Raw genomic sequence first — 27,565 nt, 5'->3', positions numbered from 1 at the left:
GTTGAAATGTAAAATTAAAATGGAATAAATTTTTTGTTGCAAAATAATTGACTAAAATATGTTTGCAGTTACATTTAAACAAGGTCAAATTCATGTATATTTACTAAAAACAAGTGTAACACAAAAATAAATCGGTAACACGGTGTCTTTGTTGCACATGCTACATGTAATTATTATAGTATTAACAGTTAATTATGCATAATTACATGCAATTAACCCTAAACCAAACCCTAATCCTAACCCCAACCCTATAGTAAGTACATGTTGTTAATGATTATTACTTAGTACTTAAATGTATAATTACACTGTAACAGTGATACCGTAAAATAAACTGTGACCAATAAATCTTGTTCTGTTGTGTTACTTTTGACCCACCTGTGTGTTACTTCATCCCAGTTGACAGGGTCGAAAGTAACAATTCGCTTATGTCGAAAGTGTAATTATACTGAAGTCGTTTTACATTTGTTCAAAATTCCACCTGGTATTGATAGAGCACACTTGTGAGTTATTGACCACAGCAGAAATATATCTCTGTCTATAAAATTATCTTTTAAAATTAAGTTTTTCTGAAAAAATGTAATTTCGCCCCTGCTCTCCCCTACTCCTGATGTTTCTGCTATACGGACTACCGGCACATCCGGGAACTTGACTGTAAATTTCGTCACCGCCCCTTTTTGGGGGATAAAAAAGCAGACCCCCCATTTGCCTCCATTCAAAACAGCGGAACAAAGCAACGTTCCCACACAGCCGGCAGGCGCAAACAACCCATGAAATCACTCAGACCAAACATGTCGAGTATTTATAACATGTCGAGTATTTATCTGTCCACCCCGCCTGCCACAGAGCCCGAAAGACACACCAACACATTCCACCTGGTCAATATAAAAACATGTCCCTTTCATTCTCACAGCGTCAAATTTGTGTAACAACACCATCCAGTGATTGCTGGAAATATCGCTAAGCCAGTTAGTTGTATGGCTGGACGGAAAAGTGCACTCATTACTCTAAATATAAAGACATAATAAATAAATACGAAGTAACTTTCAAATACGAAGTAAAATCATTCACTTGCTTCCCTGTTGACTCGATGAGGTACGAGTAAATGTCCGGGTAAGACACCTCTGGCCAATAGGGAGCGTTGTTACACAAATTTGATGCTGCGAGAATGAAAGGGACATGTTTTTATATTGACCAAATTAAATATGTTAATTTATCTTTCGCGCTCTATGGCAGGCAGGGTGGACAGATAATTACTCAACATGTTTAATCTGAGTGATTTCATAAGTTATTTACGCCTGCCGGCTGTGTACGAAGGTTGCTTTGTTCCGCTATTTTGAATGGAAGCCAATGGAAGGTCTAGTCTGATCTCCCCCAAAAGTGGGCATGAACCTGTTCAGAGACATTCTATGACGTTGCGCCGGTTGTGCGTATGTGCCCTTACAGAAATTCACATAATGGTGGCTAGGTTGTAACCTTTTATTTTGCTATTCTAAATGACCCACATAGTTAATTTCTATACCAATTTAATGCCATTCAAATAGGCTTTTATTTTCATTTTAACGTTACCGAAGTCTAGTTTCGAGAGCTCACAGCTGATTGTGGGTATTAAACATTCTGAGGTGCCGTGTTGACACTTCCAGCTCAGACAGCCTCAAGCTGTTGCAGTCGCTTCCAGTGTAGACGCGTAACACAAAGATTTTCTGTGCTCTCATCAAAAGCACCTGGGTCTGTACGCTTGCAAGAGGGCCTTCTTACGAGCCTGTTCAAGGGCACTTGACTGATACAAGCATTCACAAGCAAACTCAGCTGCTCAGAACGGCTGGTTTTGTGGACTGCTGCTAGCACTTGTTGATCCAGCCTCTCGTCTTGCCAGCGGTGGACTATATAACAGCAGTCTGATATGCTTTATTCACATGCCTTCCACTCTTCTTCTCTCTTAATCTTCTCTTTTCTCCTCCAACACTTTTATTGTATGCTCTGCTTTTATAACAGCTACACAACATGATTTCCAGTGAAAGGATTCTGTCAACATTTAGAAAGGTTAGATCTCTCCAGCAACAAGGCTACCACCTTCTGTTCAACCTGTGTTTGTAATCTCACCCTGCTGTTCAACACAGACCCTGTCTGTCAGCCTAACAAGCTGAGGTTTAGCTTCAATTCAGAGAAAGCAGGCAGCTTTTTAACCTTTTTTATGAATCACGCTACAATATATTAACAGGAAAGTGAACTGTGAGAGCTTAAAGGAAAACTCCACCATTTTTTAATATTTTACTATGTTCTTACCTCAACTTAGACGACTTAATACATACCTATCTTTTTTCAATGCATGCACTTTTAATCTTGGTACAGCGCCTCGTAAATGTGTTAGCATTTAGCCTAGCCCCATTCATTCCTTAGGATCCAAACAGGGATGAATTTAGAAGCCACCAAACACTTCCATGTTTTCCTTATTTAAAGACTGTTACATGAGTAGTTACACGAGGCCCAAAATAAAACTTTTGTTTGGAACCATATAAGGGTGTAACGGTACACAAAAATCATGGTTCGGTGCGTACCTCGGTTTTGAAGCCACGGTTCGGTTCATTTTCGGTACAGTAAGGGGGAAAAGGCATACATTAAACTGCAGGTGGTATAAACTTTTTTTTAACAATTTGTTTACACTTTTTTAAACACTTTTTATTAAAATATAATATATAAAATAAAAAAGAATAAATAAAATACTGCTGCAAAGTTCTCCACTAAATAACATCCTTTTCTACATTATTTTATAACGTGGGTAACTCTTTTCTTAACCGTCTCTTAAACTTTTTCTACTAAAACCTTGTACTAAACTAACAAATTAAATTCCTGAATACATTTATGAACTATTAGCCTACATTTTTGCCACCAAAATTTTTTTCTGTTTTGATTTATTTTGGATTTTCACAGTAAGTCACAGTATTGAATTGGTTATGTACCATCTCTGTATAAAATTAATATTTCTGCTCTATGTGTAACTGCATAGCAAGCAACATGATGATATACTTATTATACACTCATATTGAGATGAGTGAGTTGCATACATAGCCATCTTTTATCTTTTGCACGTTTCTCCTAATCTTTGCTGTGTTGCCAATGTAAGCTGTGACTTAAACTAACGAACCCCTCCGCAGCTGAGTAAGTACGGGTTACAGCTCTTTTCTGTCCCGACCAGCTGATCGCATTGTGACAATGATATGATTGACGTGAGGTGCAGATGAAACATCTGATCACGCAATTTCGTTATTCTTGCTGTCACAGAAAGCGCGTCTCATGATTGCGTAGCAACGAAAGACGCGCAACCTCTCACACACTTTTGAAAGAACAAAACAGCGCGTTGACACGCGTTTAACACGCGCTTTTAGACGCGTCACGTAAGCGGCCCTGTAAACGTTTACATCAATAATCAATCGAATATACAACTAAGTAAATAAAAATCTTTCTGCGGGCCGAATTATGTTATATGTTTGATAGAAGACTTAACGCGGAGACTTCCGCCACTTAATATGTTCGTGTGGAAATGCACACAACATATTATGTTCCATCTATGTTCAGCACACAAAAGATTGCATTCATTCGATGCACATGTGCACCGTGCCGAAAGCCTTGTACCGAAACGGTCCGGTACGAATACACGTACCGTTACACCCCTAGAACCATAGGAATGAATGGGGCTAGGCTAAATGCTAACACATTCACAAAGCGCTGTACAAGATTAAAAGTGCACACATTGAAAAAAGATAGGTATGTATTAATTCATCTAAGTTGAAGTAAGAACATAATAAAATATTGAAAAAAGGTGGTGTGTTCCTTTAATGTGTGTATTTTGTATAGCGTCATGCTTGTAACAGTCATGGTTACGATTCCCGAGCTGTACCATAGATATGTACACTAGATGTCGCCTTGGCTACGGCAGCTCATTGGACCGAATACGTCAAACAGAGCCGCCATCTCGAAACAGGGGAATCCCGCATCAGTGTCATTATAGGCAATGGTGTAACAGAAGTAAAATCACCATAAATCGTCATGAACGCGATTTTCTTGGTTTTCTTTGGGTTCGTTTTAACAGTCAGACATGTATTTAGCATTTAGTACAGAAAAAATAAAAGTTTTGATTTTATGAAAATTTACTTTTTCTAACTGTAATGCATAGTGCTAGTAGCCCTTTCATCCATGCGCAGCACAAAAGTCCGGCATCGTTCATCAATTCGAAGTACAGGCGGCGATAGCAGCTTTAGATACTTCCTATGACAAGACCCCTGTTCTAAGATGGCGGCGGTTTTGACGCATGCTCAGAGCCCTAAGGCGACATCTAGTGTATATATCTATGGAGCTGTACAAGTGAAAGTTTACTTCAGGTTCACAGGAAGTTGCTTGTATTAAAGTGTCTGCCAAATACATAAATATAAATTAAACTAAATATAGGACGAATCTCATAGCATTCACGCAAACTAATTCTGGTTTTCTGATGCCAATTTGCTACTTGTCACTTCAGGACCACGCAAGTTTTTATAAAAATATCACTGGCACGCTGTGATTGCGCCATCCATCTTTGCCATATTTGACTGCTCAAGTCCTCCTCCACATCCCTGATTGTTGAAAAAATAAATAAACAAGCACCCTGAGCAATATGTCTGAGGGGGAGAGACATTTTTTTGGACTGTCATAGTTTACGAGCAGAACCCTGGCAGGTGGATTAATCCCATCGACTGCATTGTTACACACTCATGCTAATCCTCTGGCAATTAGAGACTCGCGTTCAGGTGGAAGAGAGGAACAGAGACAGCGGGGTAGAGGCAGACTTACAGCGAGCGTGCTGTCTGTGGCAGGTTGTGCTCCATGGGTCCTTTGTGAAATGAGACTACAGGAACGTTAGACGTGGATCACGTTGCGCAGAACATGCAAAACAGACTGCTGGTTTAATGCAAACATGCATGGTTTGCTTCACGTACAATACTTAGGTACTTGTCCTCTGCAAGTCATTGTGAGGGAAATTACTTTAAGTGCCTACCTTACGAATTGCATGAAGTTTATTGATTCTTAGCTCTGGATAGACTTGTATGTTTTATTATTTTATGTATTATTATTATTATAACAATAGTAGTATCATTAGTAGTGCTAAGTCAAGCATTTATATTCAGTTGTCAGGTGTATTAAACAGTGAAAATTATCAAAATAAAGTTGCATAATTCAATTTAAAATGGTCCCAAGCTGTTTATTGGGCCATTTATGTATAAACATGTATGCATTTGGTACTAGTATTAGGTACTAGTACAGTATGCACTTTATGGTATCAGTATCTCTGAAGTACTAATATGATCCCTCTAGGTGCAAATGTGTTATTTTTGAAAGGATTGTGCCCGAGTAACAGCTAGGGATCATTTTTTTAAAAATTTTTCTGACAGTGTAGGATGAATTATGCAACGTCACTTTCATTTTCATCATTTCAATGTCAAAAGCAGCTGTCACATGCATGGATTAAAATGTAAATGTACAGACATGAATATTACTTCAAACTGTGCAAGTTATTGAGTGAAGATTTGCTATTAAGAGATCAGATTTTTGGATGATAAAACACGTTGCAAAATCCTAGGGACCAGAATGTCTTCGAGACTTGAGGACAGGGTCTTTTGACTCGCACCTGCTGACAATCGCCCTAGCAACTGCATACCAATCCACAAAAAAATACTCAAACACCTTAGCAACCTCCCACAGCACCGCTGGCATTGTAGCAGCAAGCACCACGTTTTCTTCAAAACATGGATGTTATGATAATATTTTTTGATCAATTCAAGCCTGTCTTTAATACTGTTGATGAGTTATTTATTTTATCATTACACGCTAAATTTAATTAATATAATGTAATAAAAACAGAATATAAAATGCACCCTGGTTTTATAATTTAATCAGGAGATGATTTAAAAATGCATTTTTAAAATTAGTGTTCAAAACCAGCGTTGATCTGCACAGTGCATGTGTTTTATGCAAAAAAAATGGTTAATTTAGATTTTTTAAATTTTTAAAAACAGTGTGTGATTTTGAAGCCACAGCAGGTCAAATCTCTATTCTGCTCCTGTTGTATTAGATTGCATTTGTCTGCTACATCCTTAAAGGTCAACATGGTTGTATTTTATCGCACTTTTATCATGCTTGCATTGCTCTTATTTTTCCAGGCAGTATTTGATGTGGACAAGGATAAAGGTTTAACCCTCATTGAGGTTTGGGAGGGTCTGTCACCAGACGACATTAAGAAGTGCACAGGGACAGACTTTCAGGTAAATGACTTTGTTGATGATGAATTACAGGAACACTTAGTGATATCGAACACTTTGCACTAAATGTAGTTTCCATGACACAAGATGACATTTAGCAACGCTTAAATCCCTTTAATGCTTAATTGAATCTAAGCTAACAACATTAGACAGAAAGCAGTCATATTTTTGATTCTTTGCTTTTTTCCTGATTTTATTTTTTTCTCAAACAGGTCTCTCCGAACTTAAAATCGATGCAGCAGATTTAACGCTTGATTGACAAAAGGTTTTTTGGCCAAAAACTCTGATGGAAACCACACACTTGTTAAATCCCCACAAAAATCCTTTAGAAGTTTTGTGAGGAAATTTGACTGAAGTAAACTGAACGCAACAATTGATCAATGAAGTCCTCGATCCATGATGGTGTCTTTATCTGTTAAAATAACATACTGTATGAAAGTGTTAAGTACGTTTTTTTTTTTTGAAGGTATTCTAGAATATTTTTAGAGTATTGTCACTATCTGATGAATGTAGAGTATTGACAATAGATTGAACAAGCAATCAGTGTACATTTCACAATCGAATTTTATTTTAAAATGGTCTAATTCAAGTTTTTAAAAAATATTTTGGTCGTTATTATGAAGTCTTCACTTTTAAAAATAAAGGTGTTTCACAATGCCGTAGAAGAACCTTTTCTGTCTAAATGTTTTTTTATTTAAATATCTGAAGAACGTTTCTGTTTCATAAAAGGTTATTTAAGGTAAAATGTATAAAGGAAATGGTTCTTGACTAAAAGGTTCTTTGAGGAACCAAAAAGGTTCTTCATCACTGTAAAGAACCTATCAAGCACCTTTATTTTAAAGAGTGTTAATGTTCCATTCACAGCATGTACATATGCTTTGTACAAACAATAAACATCTATTTGTCACGCCAGCCTTGTTTTTGTGTTTGTCCTTGATTGTGAACATAGGGGGAGGGGGACTAAAGCATTTAGGGCTATATGTATATCAAAAATATAAGAGTTTCTAAATATTGGGGGGACATGTCCCCCTCAATGCCTTGTGGTTACGGTCCTGCTTAATACCCATGAGCTGCACTTGAGTGAAACACGTGTCAATTACCAGCTCCATTCAAGTCTTCCCATCTGTTTTAGTAAACCTGTCCATGCTATCTAACACACACAGTATTGTACGAACATGAAAATGTACATCCTCTGCTTCGTGTAGAGGTCCTGATCGTCCTGTCAGGGTTTATTTTGCAATATCATGACTACTTGGTGTACATCATCTAACTTAACATTAACTTTCCTTGTGAGTAAATTTTTAGAAACAAAATATTGTATTGAAATATTGAAATATTTTATCAGCTCATTTGTAACAAGTGAGTACCAGTCAAGATTCCTTGAACACCCGGATGATAGGTTTTGTTATCAGTTAGCGATGGAGATGCAGACCTTACTGACCAATCAGAATCAAGTATTTCAGTCGTGTAATAAACATACATATTACATATTCGCCTCCTATTTGAGAATACGTTTGGAAGTTGTATAATTTAAGCATTTTTATGATTTTGTCTTGAACTTGTTGCTCAATGGCTCGTTACACTGCGTGCCTATTAAAAAGTAGCACCGTCATAATGAACAGCGACCTTGCTATTATCCAGATGAACCGGAGACCTGGTGAACATTGCGCTTGTCCGCCCTGCTCCTCAGCACAAACGCTTATTGTTCAACATCGAATGAATGAAATAAATTCGCATGCGCCATGCGCGCGCAACTCTACCCAACTGCGCACACCCTTACACGTGAGGGCAGTTATTTCCGAAGAATAGCCTATATATATGCTTGTTACATGTACCCAGATTTTTGTACCTGTAAAGAGGTTTAAACCGAGAAGGTTGGAGAAAGTGTGATGTATGCACGGCGCGCGCCGTGTCTCGGGGGTGTGGTGATGCTCGCGCTGTGAACTCGCGCGCACGGGCGCTGAATACTCGAGCAGTCGGAGAGACGCACTGACACTGATCACCGGAGAATCGACGGCATGGCTTCGTCTCATGGGAAGAGTGAACTCCGTTATGCGGACTGGATGGCAAGTTTACCGGAGAGCTTGCACAGCATTCCTCTCACCAATCTCGCAATACCTGGTAAGCGCTCGTTTAAATGCGCGTGTGGAAGGAAAAGTGGCAGTGAGAATGGATGACATATTATAGGAAATATGAATGCAGTGTACGTTTTGAATTAGATAACATGCGCTGACGTTTTTTAAAAAGTTTGTATTTTATGTTGGTTGAGTGTTGCCCTACGTTTGTTACGCTAAAAACTCTATCATAAGTCACATTACACCCAAACGTGGCTAAAATGGATTCTGCTTATAAGCATGATCTGTAAAGTGTGATATTGTCATACAATGGCAACCGACGTTATAATAAGGTTAAGATGTGTGTCAGAAATTAAATAGGACACTTGTTGCTCGGGGCTCGATGGATTAAGAGACACCTCATTACATTTGTGCTAGTCCTGAGCAGTTTAACATAATATTATTAAAAAATAACATAAACGCATGTAGTGGTTCAGTGAGCTTCAAAAAAAAAAAAAAACTGGCAAAGTGTTGGATAATTGTCAAGCTTTTATTTTTACTCGACACCTTATTCACATACAATGCTCTTTTAATTTCCTATATGGTGCACATATGGCACTGTATGTATTCACTATTGTAAGTATCTTGTTAAGCCGTATTGGAATCAGAGCACATACTTTTAAAAAAGGTTTCTAAATAAAGGGCTATTTAGACTATAAAAGGGTAAGAACGAAACGGTTCCTTGGAACGAAAAAAAAAGGTACAGAGCTGTCACTGGGGCCAGCCCCCATTCAAAAAGTACACATTTGTAACTAAAGAGTGCATGTGAAGAGTTTGGTTCAAATAACCACATATTTTTGTCAAAACATGTTTATTATTATGTAATCATATTTTACAGTGTTTTATTGTGCTATTTAGCTGTATTTTTTGTTATGAAGGCTTAAATCAAAACAAACCAACTGCATTTTGATATTAATTGGAATGCACATTTAAAAAACTAGATTTTTTAAAAAGAGTTATCTTGTTTTGGAACCAAACTCTTTATATTGTACACACTGGCACCTCAGGGACATATCTGCACAGGGGTACTGCCCCAGTTACAGCTTCTGTAGGCTACTTTTTTGTGAGGGTGCAGGTGTCTGTCAGTAATTTTTCATCAAGCAAGTGCATTAATAAAAGAGCTAATACTAAAAAGTTGGAATGCTATTTTTTACCCAAGCTTTCTTTTTCAAAGCCCAGCATAAAACAACCCAGCATATGTTAATTTAAACCAAACAGTTGGCCTTGTCCATTTTTTAACTGCATGGGTTTAAACAACCCAGCATTTTTTGTGTGTTTAAATGGCTAACCAATGGTCAAGTATGCACTCAAAAAAATGAAAATTTATTTATTTATTTTTTGAGGGTATGAACAGATAACCCAGTTTAATGAAAAGCCCAGTACTTGGCTTTTAGACTTTTGAATGGCTCTGGATCTACATAGTTATGGTAGATTAGGTGTTAAAGTCGCCATGAAAATAAAAAGTAAAACTGTAATTTGTTTTTGAATATTGTGGTATTTTTACAAATGACTTATCTGTGAGCTTATTTTTTGTGCCCTAATAATTTTAAATTAAAAAATGCAAATCTCCTCCCCTCCTTAAAACGATCTCTCTTTACTCCTGGTCATATGGTATGGCAGGTGGGCGGGGTCTGGAAGAAGATCGCTGCGATTAGCAATTAGCACATGACCCAACTTCAAATGATCCAATCAGATCTCGAACAATTCAAATCCAGCCCTGACTTACTTAATTTCAGAAGCCGGTTTCACTCAGATATGTCACACCACGTGGAAAATCGGTACTTCCGTTTCATTTCGACTTTAAGTTAATCTGCTGAAAATTACCAGTTGAACAATGCCAAAAGCTCAAGTAATCAAACCATATAGGCCTTTAGAGATTTAGACGTTAATCAGGGAATTTAATCAGAGTCTGTGTCACTGATTTCAACCTATTGCCACAGGCTGGCCACCTTCAAATCATCTTGTTAACCATCAATTACATTCTAGTTTCTTGATCATACAATAAATGCTCTGACTGCAACAAATGAATGCAAACTAAAATGCTTGGAATACTGCCGCGAAGATGACCTCACCTCATAGACATAGATCTCGGTTGAATTCATCGTTCTAGTACTGAATCTGTAGCTTTACATTGGGCAGCTTGACACGGTATCATTCTCACTCTTTTGTAGAAGATTTGTAAAATGTGATGTCAACAAGGCCGTGGGTGGGTGATGGAAAGTTGTAGCAGCTATTTATCAAAACACTCTAAACAAATTAAGTCTTCGCTAAGATTTCTGGGACACATTGCTCCCACGCAGTTATTTTGCAAAAGCTGAAGGGAGCTTGCAAATTGGCCTCCCAATGCAAGGTTAAGATCTAACTCTTAAAAGAGATGGAAATGAGATCCATGGAAATGTATGCAGCCTGTCCAGAAGCGTGTGTCCTGGTGTGCCGAATGACATTTTCAGTTTAGCCACACACAGATATAATTAGAGACAGCAAAGATCAGCCTAGCTCCTCAGGATCAGATCATAAAAAATAGCCAAGGATCAGATCCTAAAACAGCCTAATCAATGATTTCTCCCCTTTGTCTCATGCATATTTCAGTGGTGCTTTATTTTAGCTCCAGGCAATTTTGTGTCTCATTCTGTCATTTACAGGCCACTCAAGATCTACGATTCCATTTTTGTGTTATTTTTTAAAATGCACACCTTTTTTCTATATATTTGAAGAGTTCTGATGCAAAACCATCTAAGTGTCTCTGACATGTTTTCTTGTAAAGAATAATTTTTTATCAGGCTCTTATTGTTTAGGTTAAATGGATAGTTCACCCAAAAATGAAAATAATGTCATTAATGACTCCCTCATGTCGTTCCAAACTCGTAAGACCTCCACTCATCTTCAGAACACAGTTTAAGATGTTTTATATTTAGTCCGAGAGCTTGTTGACCCTTCATTGAAAATCTACGTACAGTTTACTGTCCATGTCCAGAAAGGTAATAAAAACATCATCAATAGTCCATGTGACATCAGTCAGAGGTCAGTTAGAATGTGTTGAAGCATTGAAAATACATTCCGGTCCAAAAATAGAAAAAATTACGACTTTATTCAGCATTGTCTTCTCTTCCGCATCTGTTAAAGCGCATGCGCAAGACTGAAGTCACGTGACTGCAGTGACGCGGCTGACGTGTTATCTGGTGTGCACCAGCTGTTTTTTTCTGTTGTTTTTTGTGCGCCCGGGCTTCGTTTACAGTCTATGGGAGACGCATGCTGTAAGTTTGAAAAAAAACTTCGCAAACATGTCTGAGGATAACACGTCAGAGAAGACAATGCTCAATAAAGTCGTATTTTTTGTTATTTTTGAACCCAAGTGTATTTTCGATGCTTCAACACATTCTAACTGACCCACTGATGTCACATGACTACTTTGATGATGTTTTATTACCTTTCTGGACATGGACAGTAAACTGTACGTAGATTTTCAATGAAGGGTCAACAAGCTCTCTGACTAAATATAAACATCTTAAACTGTGTTCTGAAGATGAACGGAGGTCTTACAAGTTTGGAACGACATGAGGGTGAGTCATTAATGACATTATTTTTATTTTTGGGTGAACTATCCCTTTAAGTAATTTCACTTTAATGGCAAGGTTATTAGACAGTAATTGAAATACCTTATTTTCACAAATGTCACTTTAGTCATTTCATTTGTATTTAACAATTTGACTGTCTCTTGCTGCAAAACACTCAAGTGCATGCAAGCTTTTTTGGTCAAAACCTCCACTTCTTTAAAAAAATACTTCTTTGGACAAGACATAGTAAACACTGCGAATGTTCAGATGAAAGAATGAAAGTCAGATTTTAAAAGGTAAAAATAAAGAAACTGAACGTGACTGCCGCATTCAGGTCTAAGTAATGAGAAGGGACTTGACCATTTTTACTTTATAAATGCATGTGATTTTTATGAATCAAGTTTTTTAATGTTAAAGTTTATTTCTCAAAACTGACTATGCTGTCTCATGTAGCGTGAAAGTTGAGAATCTGGTGTGTTTTTGATTTTCTCCCTTTTTATCATCATATTTTCAGAGCTCGACCGATAAACATGTTGCAACTCAACATCGTTTCCCTGCAGTACAAATATTTGCAGTATTTTGAAGGTTATCTACACATACTACACAAACACATACAAAAGCAATCTATCTCCTATTGGTAAACTCCAGAAGGGAAACGTAAGGCTAACCGGTATTAAATAAAAATCTACCCTCGGTATTTTTCTGTATATCTATCTTTCTTTATCTTCTATGTACCAGTAAATACATTTTCCCCCAACATCTTGCAAGCTCATTTGTTGTAGACATTAAAGAGTATATTAATGAAAGATATATATTGAACCTGTTTGTGCTTTCTAGAGTCTCAGAGCAGTGGCTTTTGTGTAGCAAATGCAAGGTTTTGTACAGCTCTACTGTGCTCGACTGGGCATTGATGAGGTCATCACCCCGTTACACCAGCCATTGACACCTGGGTTTGTTGTGGGACCTGGGCTGGAGCACTGTGTCAATGCTGAAAGCTAATGTGGTACCGTGACATGTGCAGAATAAGCTTTATACTGTATGTCACCAGAATTCCTGGAACCTAGGCAGAATATTGCTGTGAATGGAACCTCATACATTTTTATAGAGAACCATTATGGATATTCAAGAAATAGATGGCTTTTACGTGGATGTGCACATAAGTTACATTTACACAATCACATTTTGTATGGAAGCCAGCAATACTTTTTCTTTGAGAGACATGCATGGTTATTTTGGCATTGAAATGTTTTTCACTGATGGTAGTGCAGGCTACTGTATGCAATCCTGCCTATCCACTAATGGCAGAACCAGAGCTTTTAGATTTTATATAAGGAAGGAAATTTACAGAAGTTGGCATAATCGGCAGCGGTGAAGCACTTATGTCAGGTCTAGACATTTGACCTTGAAACCAGCAGCAGTGCCTTTTAGAAACTTGTCTGCTTTATATGCAGCCTTTGTGTTTACTTGAACGTTCTCTGTATAAAGTAAAAAAATTACAGTATCTTTGTTCCATATGTAATTGTTCTCTAAAACGATTTTAACTACCCATTTTTCTCTCTGTCGTCTTTATTTCACAGTAAAGAATGCATTGTTATGATGTCAAAAATAAATGTTTTAGAAAGTGCAGGATGTGTAGAGCATGCACAGATATGTGCACGCATGCAAAATGATTTCAATTACTTTAAATTGCATGAAAAATTGTAAAGCCTTCAATCCTGGAGGGTGTGATCGCTCCAGTATGATTTATCTTTAAATCTGTCCATCCATCCGATTGTTCATCCATTAATCCTGCACTTTATTCTCAATAAGCAAACTAAATGGAAAAGATTAACTGACCGGACATAAAACTGCAGAGTCACATAGAGAAAAGGTTCTCATTTCTTTAACTATTCATTTCTTCGCATGCTGCGCTGTGAGGTCGTCCCCTGTGGTTGACAATGACATGTCAATCTATGAAGTGGTTACATCACCCGGTAGCCCAGGGGTTTACAGTCAACCTGTAAATGTTGCAAATGCTGTATTGTTTCGTAGCATGTCTTCAACAATACTTCAGGGGTTTTACATCCAGTAATGTAAGGGGCCATGCTGTTTTGTGATTAGCACTGCAGCATGTATAATATATAAAAAAATGCCTTAATATATTAAGAACACAAATTTTTAACAGTATGAATCAAATTTAAGTGCCATTCTTTCACCAAGACAATAATACTGTAATGATTAAAATAACATTCTAGTCTGCTATGCATTTGGCAGATGCTTTTAGTCATCGTGATTTCAAGTGCATTCAAGCTACACATTTTATGAAAGCATTCCCTGAGGATCAATCCCATGACCTTGGCATTGCTAGCATCATGCTCTACCAAGCTATAGGAACACATAGCACTTATGCACGGTGATATGGTATACGCTTGATGATGTTTTTTCGTATGAATCAACAATTGTTGGGTTAAAAACATTTGGTTGGGTAAAAACACCCCAACATTGGGCAACTTTTAACCCAGCAGTGTGTTTGTCGAATGTTTCCCCAGCCAAGGGTTAAAAATAAACTTTTTTGTAAAGTATTACCACACTGTATCATCATATTTTACAAGTCATTTAATAAGTTGTGTAATAAATAATAATAGCTGGCTGCTGCAATGTGACTCAACAAAAATACTTTTTGAATAATCTCTGGATTGCAGGTTTTATGAACAAAAGTGAAATAAAATTGTAAATGATGTCTTTACTCCATCCAGAGTCCAATCAGTTATCATTTTGTTAAATGGTCTATTTTTCCAGAAATAATTTTCTTAGATCTACCTAATATCATTGAGTATATCTGTATCACTCCCAATTTAGCAGATGAGCAGTTAAAACATTAAATAAATGCACTTGGACCTTGTGAGTTGTTGAGGTCTATTGAATTTACAACCATATTGTGTTTTAAGTGTTTGCATGTTGATTGATTCCTTAAATAAACGTTAATGTATGCTGCTGTAAATTGTGAAACTAGCTATAATAATCTTTTTACAACACCGAATCAATCCTTCCTTCTGTTCGCCAGTATCTCCATTATCTGCGCTCCTTGGCTTGTTAAAAGCATCCTCTCTAATGTTCCCATGATTTGACTGGTTGCGCTGTTGCCCCGATTGTCGAGATGTGTCTGCCGAGCAGACAGCTGTTTGCCTAATGGCCCTTTCCCATGGTAAATGATGATGGCTACAGTTCTGCCTTCGAATGGAAAGAAGCATTGTTTATTCATCAAAAATAACATTCGGCGAGTCTCTCTGTGACACTCTCTGTGTGACTGCATACTGCTTTCATTTAATTAGATTAGCAATGCATCTGTTTAAATGGGTTGTAGAGGTTTGTGATTTGAGAGATCAAACATAGCACCTGGCTTTGCTCTGTATTAATATTGAAAACACGCTTGTGAACTCCATGTTATTGTACTGCAAACCCTGGCAACGCTCTCCCCCTTGCACCTTATTTTATGTTGCTGTTAAAATTCAAGGGTTTGCTATTGCATTATTATATTGCAGCCCTAACTGTATGAAGAGCTCAAATGCAAAACCTTCATTTACAACATATTTCATTCTAAATTAGCATTTTATTGGTTATTTAGGTTCAGTAATTTCCATTTAATGGCAGGGCAAATGTTATTAGTCAGTAATTGAAATGCATTATTTTCACAAATGTCACGTTAGTGATTTTATTTGTATTTAACACACTTGACTGTCTTTTATTGCAAAATCCTCTAAGTGCATGCAAGCTTTTTGGCAAAAACCTCCTAATTCTTGTAAAAAAAGACTTAGTAAGCAAAATAACTAAATATGCAACAAGAAATGATGAAAGTCAAAGTTCAAAAGTTAAAAATAAAGAAACTGATCCACACATTAGGGGCGCTGTTATGCATGTGGCTGCCACATTCAAGTTGAATTTAGGTCTAAACCCTCATTTACAACATATTTTATTGTAAATTAGCATTTTTATTGGTTATTTAGGTTTAGTAATTTCTATTAAATGCACGGCAAATGTTATTAGTGAGTAATTGAAATGCATTATTTTCACAAATAGTGATTTCATTTGTATTTAACAAATTTTGCTGCAAAACCCTTTAAGTGCATGCAAGCTTTTTTTGGCACAAACCTCCTAATTCTTGTAAAAAGACTTAAGAATAAGTTGCAAAATCCCTAAAAAAGCTGGATGAAAGGATGAAAGTCAATGTTCAAATGTTAAAACTGATCCACACATTAGGGAGCGCTGTTATGCATGTGGCTGCCACATTCGGGTTGTATTTAGGTCTCAAAAATTTTGAAGTACTCACAAAGGACCCAAGTTTGAATGTGATCCAAGGTTGTTTCACATTCGTCTTCGGTGCACTTTGAGGACCTTGCTGAAAAATTGATGTGGCATTTAACAGATTCTGCCAACAAACCAGTATGTTTGAATGGCCTGAGACTAAAATTAAGTGGATTTGATGCGAAAGTATTTGATGAACGGACGATACGTGCAGAAAGCATTTAGTCAATATCAAGGCTTTGAACCAGATTTGCCCCCCAATTGGTTCGTTCTGAACAGAAACAGTATTTTAACGTTTCCGGTTTTCAGTTCAACCCTAAAATTGGCAAACAACCTAAACAAAAGTTTTTATTAGAAAAAGAATACTGTGGTATTTCGAGGTCATTTTGTTTTTATGTGTCCTGTCAAGATTGTTCGCTTGCTTTTTGAAACGCGTCTCTCCGTGTATTCACTTTTGAGTGCACTTAAACACGCGCGCACACACACACAGACGGAGGACGAATTCCAAACAGCGCTTCGAGAAGAAGATGCAGCATAAAGAGTCGCTCCACATAAAGTGAAAATTGCGTTGTTTTTCAGTGCTTTATCATTTGGAAGCCTTTGAAACACGTGCAAATGATCAACTTTCACCCTATTTTAATCAGCTTATTAATCCGCAAATCGCATATGAGCCGAACTGTGGGCAACTGCGATCCGTTACACCACTAATAAGTATTGAAAAACCAAACATCTTAAGATACTTGATAGCCTACAATGTTTACCTCTTATGATTGAGCATTGGAGACTTGGGCTTGAGGAGACTACTTGCTATTGGCAAGCTTCTCATTTCTCTGATGACCGGAAGTGAACTTTACTGAGTATTAACCGGTTACCATTATTTAAAATAAATGATTCTGTTCCAGAACATACATTTTTGGAAAGTTTCGTTTCTGTTCCTTGCAAAACATCAAAAGTTTCTGGTTTTCGTTCTGTGAACCGGTTCAAAGCCTTGGTCAATATCATTGTCTCAGTTTTAACAGAGGTGGCATTTATATTTAGGTTCCAGATGAGTATTACACTTTCATTATCACTGCAAGTCAGCCTAAGATCATTGATATCATGATTTGTATGTGCAAATCACTTAGTTGTGATGGTATTACAACACTGTAAAAAATTTGCTGCAATTATGCAGCTGGTTGCCAGTAACTTACTGTAGAAGATAAAGACTGAAAATGTTTCATGTTTATTTAACTTTGAACAAACTGTTGCCAGTAAATAACATAAATGTAAAATCTACAGTAAGTTACTGGCAGCTAGTTGCCAGTAATAGCCAGTAATACTGTAATTTCTACAGAAATGTTTTACAGTGAACAGATACAAGAAGAACAAGAAACCATAACCAAAAGATATCTAGGAGAATATTGTGACCTCTTCTCTATAGCAAAGTGAATGTCATCACTGTTATTTCACAGCCCAATGACTTGGAAATTCTATCATTCAGTACCATTCAGTTTCCTCTCGAGACTTCAATAACGCTGTTGTCATTATCATTTTTGTGCATGTGGCGTTGTAAAGAACTATACTAACTCAAAAAAACCCTCTCATTCAGGTTCCCACGACTCCTTCAGTTTCTACATCGATGAAGCCTCACCTGTAGGACCCGAACAACCGGAGACGGTGCAGAACTTTGTCTCTGTGTTTGGCACTGTGGCTAAGAAGCTGATGAGGAAATGGTTGGCTACACAGACCATGAACTTCACCAGCCAGCTGGAGGCAGGCGTGCGATTCTTTGATCTCCGCATATCGACCAAACCCAGAGACCCAGACAACGAGCTCTTCTTTGCACACGGCCTGTTCAGCGCCACCGTGCGTGAAGGCCTGGAGCAGATCAGCTCGTTCTTGGCCTCGCACGCCCGCGAAGTGGTGTTCCTGGACTTTAACCATTTCTATGGAGTACAGAACCTCCATCATGAGAAGTTGGTCCAGATGCTGCGCACCGTCTTCGGCGACCGGCTCTGCCCGGTGGTGTTTGCTCAGGAGGTAAGCCTGAAGTACCTCTGGGAGAAAGAGTATCAGGTGCTGGTCTTCTATCACAATCCAATGGCTCTGGAGGTTCCTTTCTTATGGCCGGGTCAGATGATGCCATCGCCTTGGGCCAATACTACAGATCCCGAGAAGCTCATTCAGTTCCTCCAGGCCTCAGTGAAGGATCGGAGACGTAAGGGGACATTTTATGTGTCCCAGGTGGTTCTCACACCCAAAGCGAGTACCGTCATGAAGGGAGTGACCAGCGGACTGAGGGAGACCATTACTGAGAGGTGGGAACCATGTTTATTATAGTAAAATTTTATTGCTTAAAATCAATTGTTTTTAAGTTGTTTCATGTGTCCCCTGGGATCAAACCCAATGACCTTTTGCCCTGCTAATGAAATGCCCTCACAACTGATTAACAGGAACATCATGTTTAGTTTTTGTTTTGTATTATTTGTTTCAGTGTCATCCCATGAAAACACGTGAATCAAATGCTTACTTCTTTTCTAACTGGGTGGTTTGTCTTTGTAAAACAGTAGTTTTTATTTCTTTGTAGTTTTCAATAATAAAGCACGCTCGTCTGCTGTAACAAAAGCACTTCAGTGATGTTCAGCATCAGAGGATTTGTTGAATTATTAGAACACTGTTGTTCCTTTAGTAAAACAGCACCAGGAAGATATTTTACGGTCTCAATTTAATCTCATTACAGTTATTAACCATTCTTCTGAGTCTCCTGGGCTTAACTGATCAGGATTTGTCAGGCTTGGTTAGAAACATGAAACTCTTGGCAGATTTTAAAATGGCTCTGGAGTGACAGAAGCACATATTCACTATTAACCAATATTCTTGTCATTCAGATGTCTGAGAGGGTATTTTTGCTCTTCCCTTATGGAGTACATCTGCACCTGTCAGTGGGAGATCTTTTTTTTTTAGACTGCATACAAAATATATTGTGCTATTGAATCTGCTATTAAGCCCAGCTATAATGTATAGTAGCTTACGGTAGTACCTTGTTGGCCAAGTGCATATCTGACCCAATCCCATCGCCGATGTGGAGCAGAGCATTACTTCTGCTCATTGTAACTAGAACATTAGCTAAAGGGCAAAGCTGACACCAGCGTTAGTCACCCTGTTTACTGTTATTCAGAATTCTCAGCCTGTAACATTATTGTTCAGGTGGTGCTCTTTCATAGTCCAGGAGATTTAATGGAGTTCTCAGTTGTGTTTCATTTACGTATCGACTTAATTTTTTACAGTACATGTTTCTCTTGAATTGTCTTAGGAGAAATAAAAATAGAAAGAAAATACATTAAGGTATTTGGTAAAATACATTAAGAGTATGGAGCTGATGTAAATAAATGTAAATGTATAGGTGAAATAATCTGGATTTGTGTCAATTTAAAGGGGGTATTTTTAAATTTAAGACTTTTTTAAGATGTAAAATAAATCTTTGGGGTCCCCAGAGTATGTATATGAAGTTTTAGCTCAAAATACCAAATAGATAATTTATTACAGCATGTTAAAATTGCCACTTTGTAGGTGTGAGCAAAAATGTGCTGTTTTTGGGTGTGTCCTTTTAAATGCAAATCAGTTGATCTCTGCACTAAATGGCAGTGCTGTGGTTGGATAGTGCAGATTAAGGGGCGGTGTTATCCCCTTATGACATCACAAGGGGAGCCAAATTTTAATGACCTATTTTTTCACATGCTTGCAGAGAATGGTTACCAAAACTATGTTACTGGGTTGATCTTTTTTAAATGTTCTAGGTTGATATAAGCACTGGGGACCCAATTATAGCAATTAAACATAAAAAAAGTCAGATTTTTTATATAGAGTGCCAACCCTGGAAGTTAGTGGGACACTGGTTTCTTGGCTAAAAAGCCCATTAATTTTTCCCGTAGACTTTTGTATTATCGAAAAACACAAGCTCTGTGTTTAACAAATGCACCTACACGTTTTCTCCAACAAGATAATCTTCACAGATGAACACAACTTTTATGATTTTAAATTTGTCAAAATTTGTTTTCTAGTTAAAGCATTTAGACTTAAGAAAATCATAAAAATGAATCGCTGAAGGTTAACCTGTTGGATAAACCGTGTAGGTGTCATAAACCTTTGTTAAACACAGAGCTTATTTTTGCGATAATTCAAAAGTCTATGGGAAAAATGAACGGGGAACCAATGCCCCATTAACTTCTGGGTTGGCCTACATCATCACTGTGGTACTCTATTGAAATCTTAAATAATACTGATTTATATTTAAATATTTGAGACACAGGAGACTAAAAGAAGACATAACATGAAAATCTGACTTTTTCCATGTTTAAGTGCTATAGTTGGGTCCCCAGTGCTTCTATCAACCAAGAAAACGTGAAAAAGAACAACCCAGTAACTTAGTTTTGGTAAACCATTTTCTGCAAGCACTTAAATTTTGCTCCCCTTGTGATGTCAGAAGGGGATAATACTGCCCCTTAACCTGCACTATCCAACCACAGCACTGCCATTTAGTGCAGAGATCAGCTCATTTGCATTTAAAAGGACACACCCAAAAACTGCACATTTTTGCTCAAACCTACACAGTGGCAATTTTAACATGTTGTAATAAATTATCTATATGATATTTTGAGCTAGAACTTCACATATGTACTCTGGAGACACCATGTATGTATTTGACATCTTAAAAAGTCTTGTATAATGTCTCCTTAAAATAAAAGTTACAATTTGCTCTCCATTTAATCTAATTGATGTCTAGGAGTAATAATTGACATATTAAATATTACTATTATTATTATTATTATTATTATTATGGGCAGAAACTTTTTCTTTCCAAGTCTAGTGCAGAAGAAAGAAAAAATAGTAAAACAAAGAATATTACTGAACCTAAATACAAAAAAGTTTTGTATTACTTTAAAATAAACATGATGTGAATCTATCTGAGTCACAATATTCCCATATTTTGACCACTGAATGTGACTCAGATATTGATATAATATCATGTTGGCAGTCCTGGCTGATTTCCATACCAACTCAGCTTGTGTGCACCAACATCTTAAGCAACAAATCTCTTTGTACAATAGATCTGTCTTGATTGTTATTGTTTGTGCCAAAGAGGATGTGAGCTTTTGAATTTGATGAACCACTTTATTAGGACCAAAACCAATCGATTGCGGTGATGGCAGATTTATAGATAGAAAGTGAGGATATAAAAAAAGTAAAAGGACCTCTGCTACCTCAGTCTGAAAGATGGGTTGCAAAATATCTGATTCAGCCTGCCATCCATAGCATCATCTCCGATTGAGCATTAGTCATAAACCTCACAGGGCTGAGTCTGCATCTGCTCATGGTACCCTACTTCAGGTGAACCCATCATCACCTACATAAGATTTATAGATACACTCACCCATCATCACACAACACACAGACCCAGTCTGCTTATTCCAACTAAAACAAGTATTAGTTTTCTACCTAAAATCATCCTGCATAATGTAAAGAACATTGTGTGAAACAAAACCTTGATATCTTTAAATTGACTGGCATGCCAAAGATTGAAATCAGTGATGCTCCTGATCTCATAATACGATTATTTCACAGACAGGGTCACATTAGCCTCTTTCACACAGTAATTTCGGTAAAATACCATGAATTTACCAGAATGAATTTACCAGTTTAAATACAAAAATGTGCTGTTCACACACGCAGTGACATTCTGTCGTTTTACCAGTCAGATATCATTCACACATCAGTAACAAAATACCGGTAATTCGGTGAGAAAGCGGAAGTTACCTGTGGCGCGCGGCGAGCTCAGTGTTGTATTTGTAAACAATGCACGTCGTTCATATCCACTGTCCGTATTTTGTTGTTTTTACGTTTTTCTGTGGTAAACGCTGACGGTCGCGAAGTTGCTCGTGACCAAACAATATTGCATTAGGCGACGTAAAACCGAAACTGTGTCTTAAATGAAACAACAGTACTGTTTGCACATTAGGCTGTACAGAGGTCGTGCTAAGGACGTCGACAATTCGGCAAGTAGATGGTAAGCTGTTTTAAACAACTTTGGTGAAAAAATGTGGACGTAAACTTCAGGTGTGCTCGACTTTCAAGCAGCGTGTGTGGTAGGGGTGGGCGGATCGATCTAAATATCGATAGTATCGATGCCAACACTGGTATTGGTATCAGATCGATACAATTGTAATTGAATCGATACTTCAATTTAAATATCTCTCCTCTACGTTCATTATACTTTGCTCGTGTCTTCTACCTCTACAATCCTGAGCAAACGCTGCTTTCACATCCTGGCCCACTTTGCTACTCCTCCCCCTCCTGCTGCTCTGCTGTGATTCGTCGTTGTGTCGTCACGTGACTCACTGACACAACGCGCCGAGGAGCAGCGAACTGAGTGAGAGATCAGGATGGCAGAGAGGAAGAGAAGCGTTGTGTGGAGCTATTTTACGGCTCTAAATAATAATACTGTAACTTGATATGTGTAAAAAGTAATAATTGTGTGCACTTTATTTCATTTGCTTTTAAAACCAGAAAAAGGGAGAGATTTTTGTTATTCTTTATTTTTTTTAAAGGTTGTAACAAATTAATTCTACAGTTCCTTATAACTAATAATTTTGTGGACTTCATTACTTTAATAAAAAAGCCTAAAGAATTTATCATTCATTTACCTCAGAAATAATGACATACCACTCTTCCCTACACAGACGTAATTTTTTTAGTAAAAAGTATCGGATTGGTATCGGAATCGGCAATACTGACCCTATATGTATTTGGTATCGGATCGATACCAAATTTTGCAGTATCGCCCACCACTAGTGTGTGGAGACGTCTGTAAACAGGGCGGGGATAAACGCGTCATCTGTATTAAAGGTGCAGTGTGTAATTTTTACAACGATCTCTTGACAGAAATGCAAAATAATATACAAAACTATATTATCAGGGGTGCATAAAGACCTTTTTATAATGAACCGTTATGTTTTTATTACCTTAGAATGAGACGTTTTTATCTACATACAACGAGGGTCTCCTTACGTTTTGTTAGGGTGACCATACGTGCCATTCTCCCCGGACGCATCCCGTCCAGGATTTCGGTGCGTCTTCCGGAAGTCGTATTTGTTGACAGCATACGCCATTCAGTTAAAAACATAAGATATTCAATCCTAGTTTCATTCTTACCTTAAAATGTAACGGTTGCTTTTCTGTAATAATAATAATAATCCTCTATGACGTATGCGGTCGACAAATACGACTTCCGGGAGACGAACACAAAATCCTGGACGGGATGCGTCCGGGAAGAATGGCACGTATCGTCACCCTAGTTTTGTGCCGCCATGTTTCTTCAGAAGCCCTTAACGGACAAACTATTTTTACAAAGTTGTCTTCGACGGTGACATGTTTTTCGGGTGACGGCTACCGTAGCTTCTCTGCGCGTTTCAAAAGCGAGGGGTCCCTTACGGAAATTAACACAATGGTTTTATTGTGGTTTTACTACACTAACTATGGTTTAACTATGGTTTTTGAAAACCATGATTGTCAAAACCATTGTTATTTTGTAGTTACTATGGTTTTACTACAGTAACCATGGTTTTTTTGGTTTTAACTGTAGTAAAACCATGGTTAATTTTCGTAAGGGGTGAGCAGTGGACTGAGCAGTTGGTTGCAATTCGCAACCTCACCACTATTTGCTGTTAAAATTTACACACTGCACCTTCAAAACGTTATGATTGGCCCGAAGCTATCAGCGGCGGTCTGACGTTGTCCGTTCTAAATGCCGGTAATCTATATTTTTTGTTCACACATAGCACTTATGGGTAGAGGTTGACCGATTTATCGGCAGGCCGATTAATTGGCCGATTTTTGGCATATTTTAAAAAATCGGCTTTGGCCGATTTTGCTGCAAAATTAGGCCGATTAATAGGCAGGCGCATCTGCGGGCACTAAGCGTTGTAGAACTCGTGACGCTGCCTCTTGCTGCAAGCAGATCGCTCCCGTCTCGTGTGTGTACAGCCATGCCTTGTTCACAAACAGCTTTAGTAAATGATGGCGGGGTCGTGCGAATTAAGCAGCCAGTACAACAACGCGACGGGCTTATGTCTCGTGGTGCACAGTCCGTGCAAAGATTAGGCTAATTTCATGGGATTAATGAGTGATGATGAGTTTTGTTTGCGTGACAGAGAGAGAAGAGCCGCGCGCGCACACTTTCTGTCTCCCTGCTTTTATTACTCAAAACAAAACTGACTCGATGGCAAAAGGTCGGAAGACCAAATCATTTCCACCGAGGAAATGTTGTTCGTGTTGTAGTAACACTTTGTTTCCAGTTTTGCGCTGCTCAGCCTGGATTAGAACATAATGCGTCCGATTCGCGAACTGACTTCTTTGAACGGATTCGTTTGAATAAACGGTTGAAACAACAGATCTGTCCCAACACTAAACTCACAAGACGTCACTGTCAGCACAATCAGTGACTTATAGCGTCTCAGAAATGAGAATGTAAATGTGTTTAGAAAGATTTGCCCTAAATAACAGTCTCAACTAAAAAACATTTACTATGTTAACTTTATGATGAATAAATAATTTATCAGGTCTACCAAATAAGGATTTTATCCCACAAAGCAATAAAAGACATGGTAAAAAACTGCTCATAGATGATGACAGCAGAGTGTCAGGTAATATCTGTGTCTGATAAATGCATGGTGCAGAGGAGGTTGTAAAACTCTTCAGAAAAACCAGTCATAATTTTTTTTTTAAATACTTTGACTTAAATAGTGACATTTAAAATATCTGCTAATGATGAGAACATTTTGATTATTATGTACATATAGAAAATCGGCCAAACATATCGGCCATCGACTGCCCTTATTTCTAAATATCGGCATCGGCCAGAGAAAAGCCATATCGGTCGACCTCTACTTATGGGTAAATTACTGGTAATCTTACAACCTCTCTTACTGGTAAAATGGCAGCACTGATTTGCCAGAATGGTTCTGTTCACACATGACCTTTTAACTGCACTTTACCAGTAAATTACAAGTAAAGACTGTATGTGTGAAAGGTACTCTTGTCCACTGATGTTCTTTAGATTAAAAAAACTCTTGATGTGTCCTCTCAGGGCTCTTCCTAGCATGATGCAGTGGATCCGCTCTCAGCGACCCGGAGAAAGCGGAGTTAACATCATCACGGCCGACTTTGTGGAGCTGGGCGAATTCATCAGCGCCGTCATCACCCTCAACTACTATATGGACGATGAAGAAGAGAACGCCACCTGAATCTCCGAATTTCCCAACTCGCTTGTGGTATCAAATACACTCGCTCCTTTTCTATTTGCCTTGTTATGTTTTGTTTTCATTAAGTTTTTGAAACATAGAAGCTCTGTTCGTCTCTGACATTTTAGAGCTAATAAAAACCGCGAGGATAAGGGTAGAGCGCACACACGGTCGGGTGGATTTATTTCAGGCGTCGAGGAAAAAATCCGAAGAGTGGTTTTATTTATTCTGGGCAAAAAGATGACTGGGCTTTTTCCCTTGTTTCTCTGCTTCCCATTTGTTGCACAACTAGTCACTCGCTCGAAACACACGTTTCCGAATTCTGCTTTCAATCAAAGTAACAATAACTCATTTCATGGGAAATAAATATTATTTGTACAGTGAATGTGACTCTATAGTAGCTTTATTTCTAGTGGTAATAGTAATTTGTATAATTGTCAAGTTGTAAATACCTGTTCAAAAGTAACTTTGCTTACTACTGTACTTGTCACGCTCAAACATGCAGTACGATTTAAGGGGCCTCGTCTGGTCTTACAACGTTGAACTTGTATTGAACTATTAGATGTTTGTTTGTATTCACAACCAAAAATCGCAAATGTATGTTTAACAGCATTTTTGCCATTTTCAGTACTAATAATTGAGGCTTTGTATCAAATTTTTGTAGTAGTGCTTTACTTTTTTAACTAATCTTTTTGTATCCATGAAGAAAATACATATTTGCATATAGTACACTGCTGTGACTGTTAATAAGCAGCCAATTTAGGCCGGTTTAATCCAAATGCAGGAAAGCAGTAGCCATCATTTAGTGTTGTAAAAACCCGAAAAATTTCACCTCTTAAAGTGTACAATTGGCATTGTAATGTAAAGTAAACATTCTTGAATAAACACTTACTTAATGGTTTATGTGAACTATTTATATACATATTTTATTTCCCATATGCCAAATAATCGCATTATTGAACAATGTGACTAATTCTCATAGATCCCTGTCTTCTTGGTATTTCTATAAGGATAAGTCCCAATAAGCTGAATAGGTGACATGTTGCATATCAGCAAACTCAGTTTGGGCACTCGAAAGGTTTGCAGCATCATTTATTTACATCAATGTTGAACTCATGTTGATTAATATGACAATCCCACAGGCAATCGTGAGCATGGACTTGAGTGTAAATGCATTTATCATGCCTTTGTACAGTATAATTTGCATGTAGGTCGATAAATTGTACGTAAACTTTCCATGGTTGTATGTCTTAGTCTAACATTTCATGACGAATCTGGTGTACAATAAATGTAAATACTGCATCTAAACCTCCGTAGTGTATTTCTTTATTTCGAAGTTGAATGCTGGACCTATTTAAGACCTATATAAGAAGCTGTTCTGAATAAACAACGGCATATAAAGCCGAAATATGCCGTTTGCCAATTCTATCTCTTTCTGATGCAGATAGTAGAGTCCATGGCCTCATTACATGCTTTCTCAATTACAGCTATTCATTGCTGGCAGAGGTCCGCTCAGCTTGGTTCGACAATGGCTCCGCGCAGCTGTGAAAAACTCTCTTTCATTTATTTTATGCACTTCACGCTCTCTTTCCATTGTGAGCTTATTAGTAGAAGCTGTTTGTCTGCTGATTGTATTTTTTTCTTTAAATTAGTGATGTCTTTGTTGCTCTGCTTGATGTGTAACACCTCTCACTGTCTTTGCATTTTAGCGGTGTCACGGTAATAAAGCGACCCTTTACAGTGTACAAGGAGCTGACTAAACATGCGATTTCAACCATTTTCATTCTGCTAAACCATGCCCACTTAATGTCAATGCGCAAAATGATTCATAGACTTTTTCTGATTTGGTCTGCCACTGAGACATGTGTTAGCTAAAAAGACATCTAAATCAAATACACTGTCAGAAAAATGTCAAAAAGCTCTCACAGGGGCAGTACCCTTTACAAATGTCCTAATATGTACCATTTAAGTACAGTACATATATGTATTGGTACCAATATTGAGGTACTAATATACACTTTGCTAGCAATATGTACTTCTAAGGAATTAAT

General features: G+C 37.7%; 2 protein-coding genes across 2 annotated transcripts in view; both read left to right on the top strand.

Annotated features, from left to right (window-relative positions):
* Window positions 1-7,202, top strand: part of oxct1a (3-oxoacid CoA transferase 1a) — a 61,087-nt gene extending 53,885 nt beyond the window's left edge. The window contains exons 16-17 of the mRNA XM_055167285.2: window positions 6,192-6,293; window positions 6,503-7,202. Of these exons, the coding sequence (XP_055023260.1) occupies window positions 6,192-6,293; window positions 6,503-6,538 (138 nt within the window). The 3' untranslated portion in view covers window positions 6,539-7,202. The remainder of the gene's footprint in view (window positions 1-6,191; window positions 6,294-6,502) is intronic.
* Window positions 7,203-7,985: 783 nt separating this feature from the next.
* Window positions 7,986-26,822, top strand: plcxd3 (phosphatidylinositol-specific phospholipase C, X domain containing 3). The gene is made up of 3 exons (XM_055167287.2): window positions 7,986-8,411; window positions 17,828-18,536; window positions 25,361-26,822. Exons 1-3 carry the CDS (start codon window positions 8,309-8,311, stop codon window positions 25,515-25,517), a joined length of 969 nt encoding a protein of 322 aa, XP_055023262.1. The 5' UTR covers window positions 7,986-8,308; the 3' UTR covers window positions 25,518-26,822.
* The last annotated feature ends 743 nt before the right edge of the window (window positions 26,823-27,565 follow it).

Source organism: Misgurnus anguillicaudatus, chromosome 5 (genome assembly GCF_027580225.2).
Source record: "Misgurnus anguillicaudatus chromosome 5, ASM2758022v2, whole genome shotgun sequence".
Taxonomy (NCBI): domain Eukaryota; kingdom Metazoa; phylum Chordata; class Actinopteri; order Cypriniformes; family Cobitidae; genus Misgurnus; species Misgurnus anguillicaudatus.
Note: the sequence above shows the minus strand (reverse complement) of the source record. Positions and strands in the feature narration are given on the sequence as shown.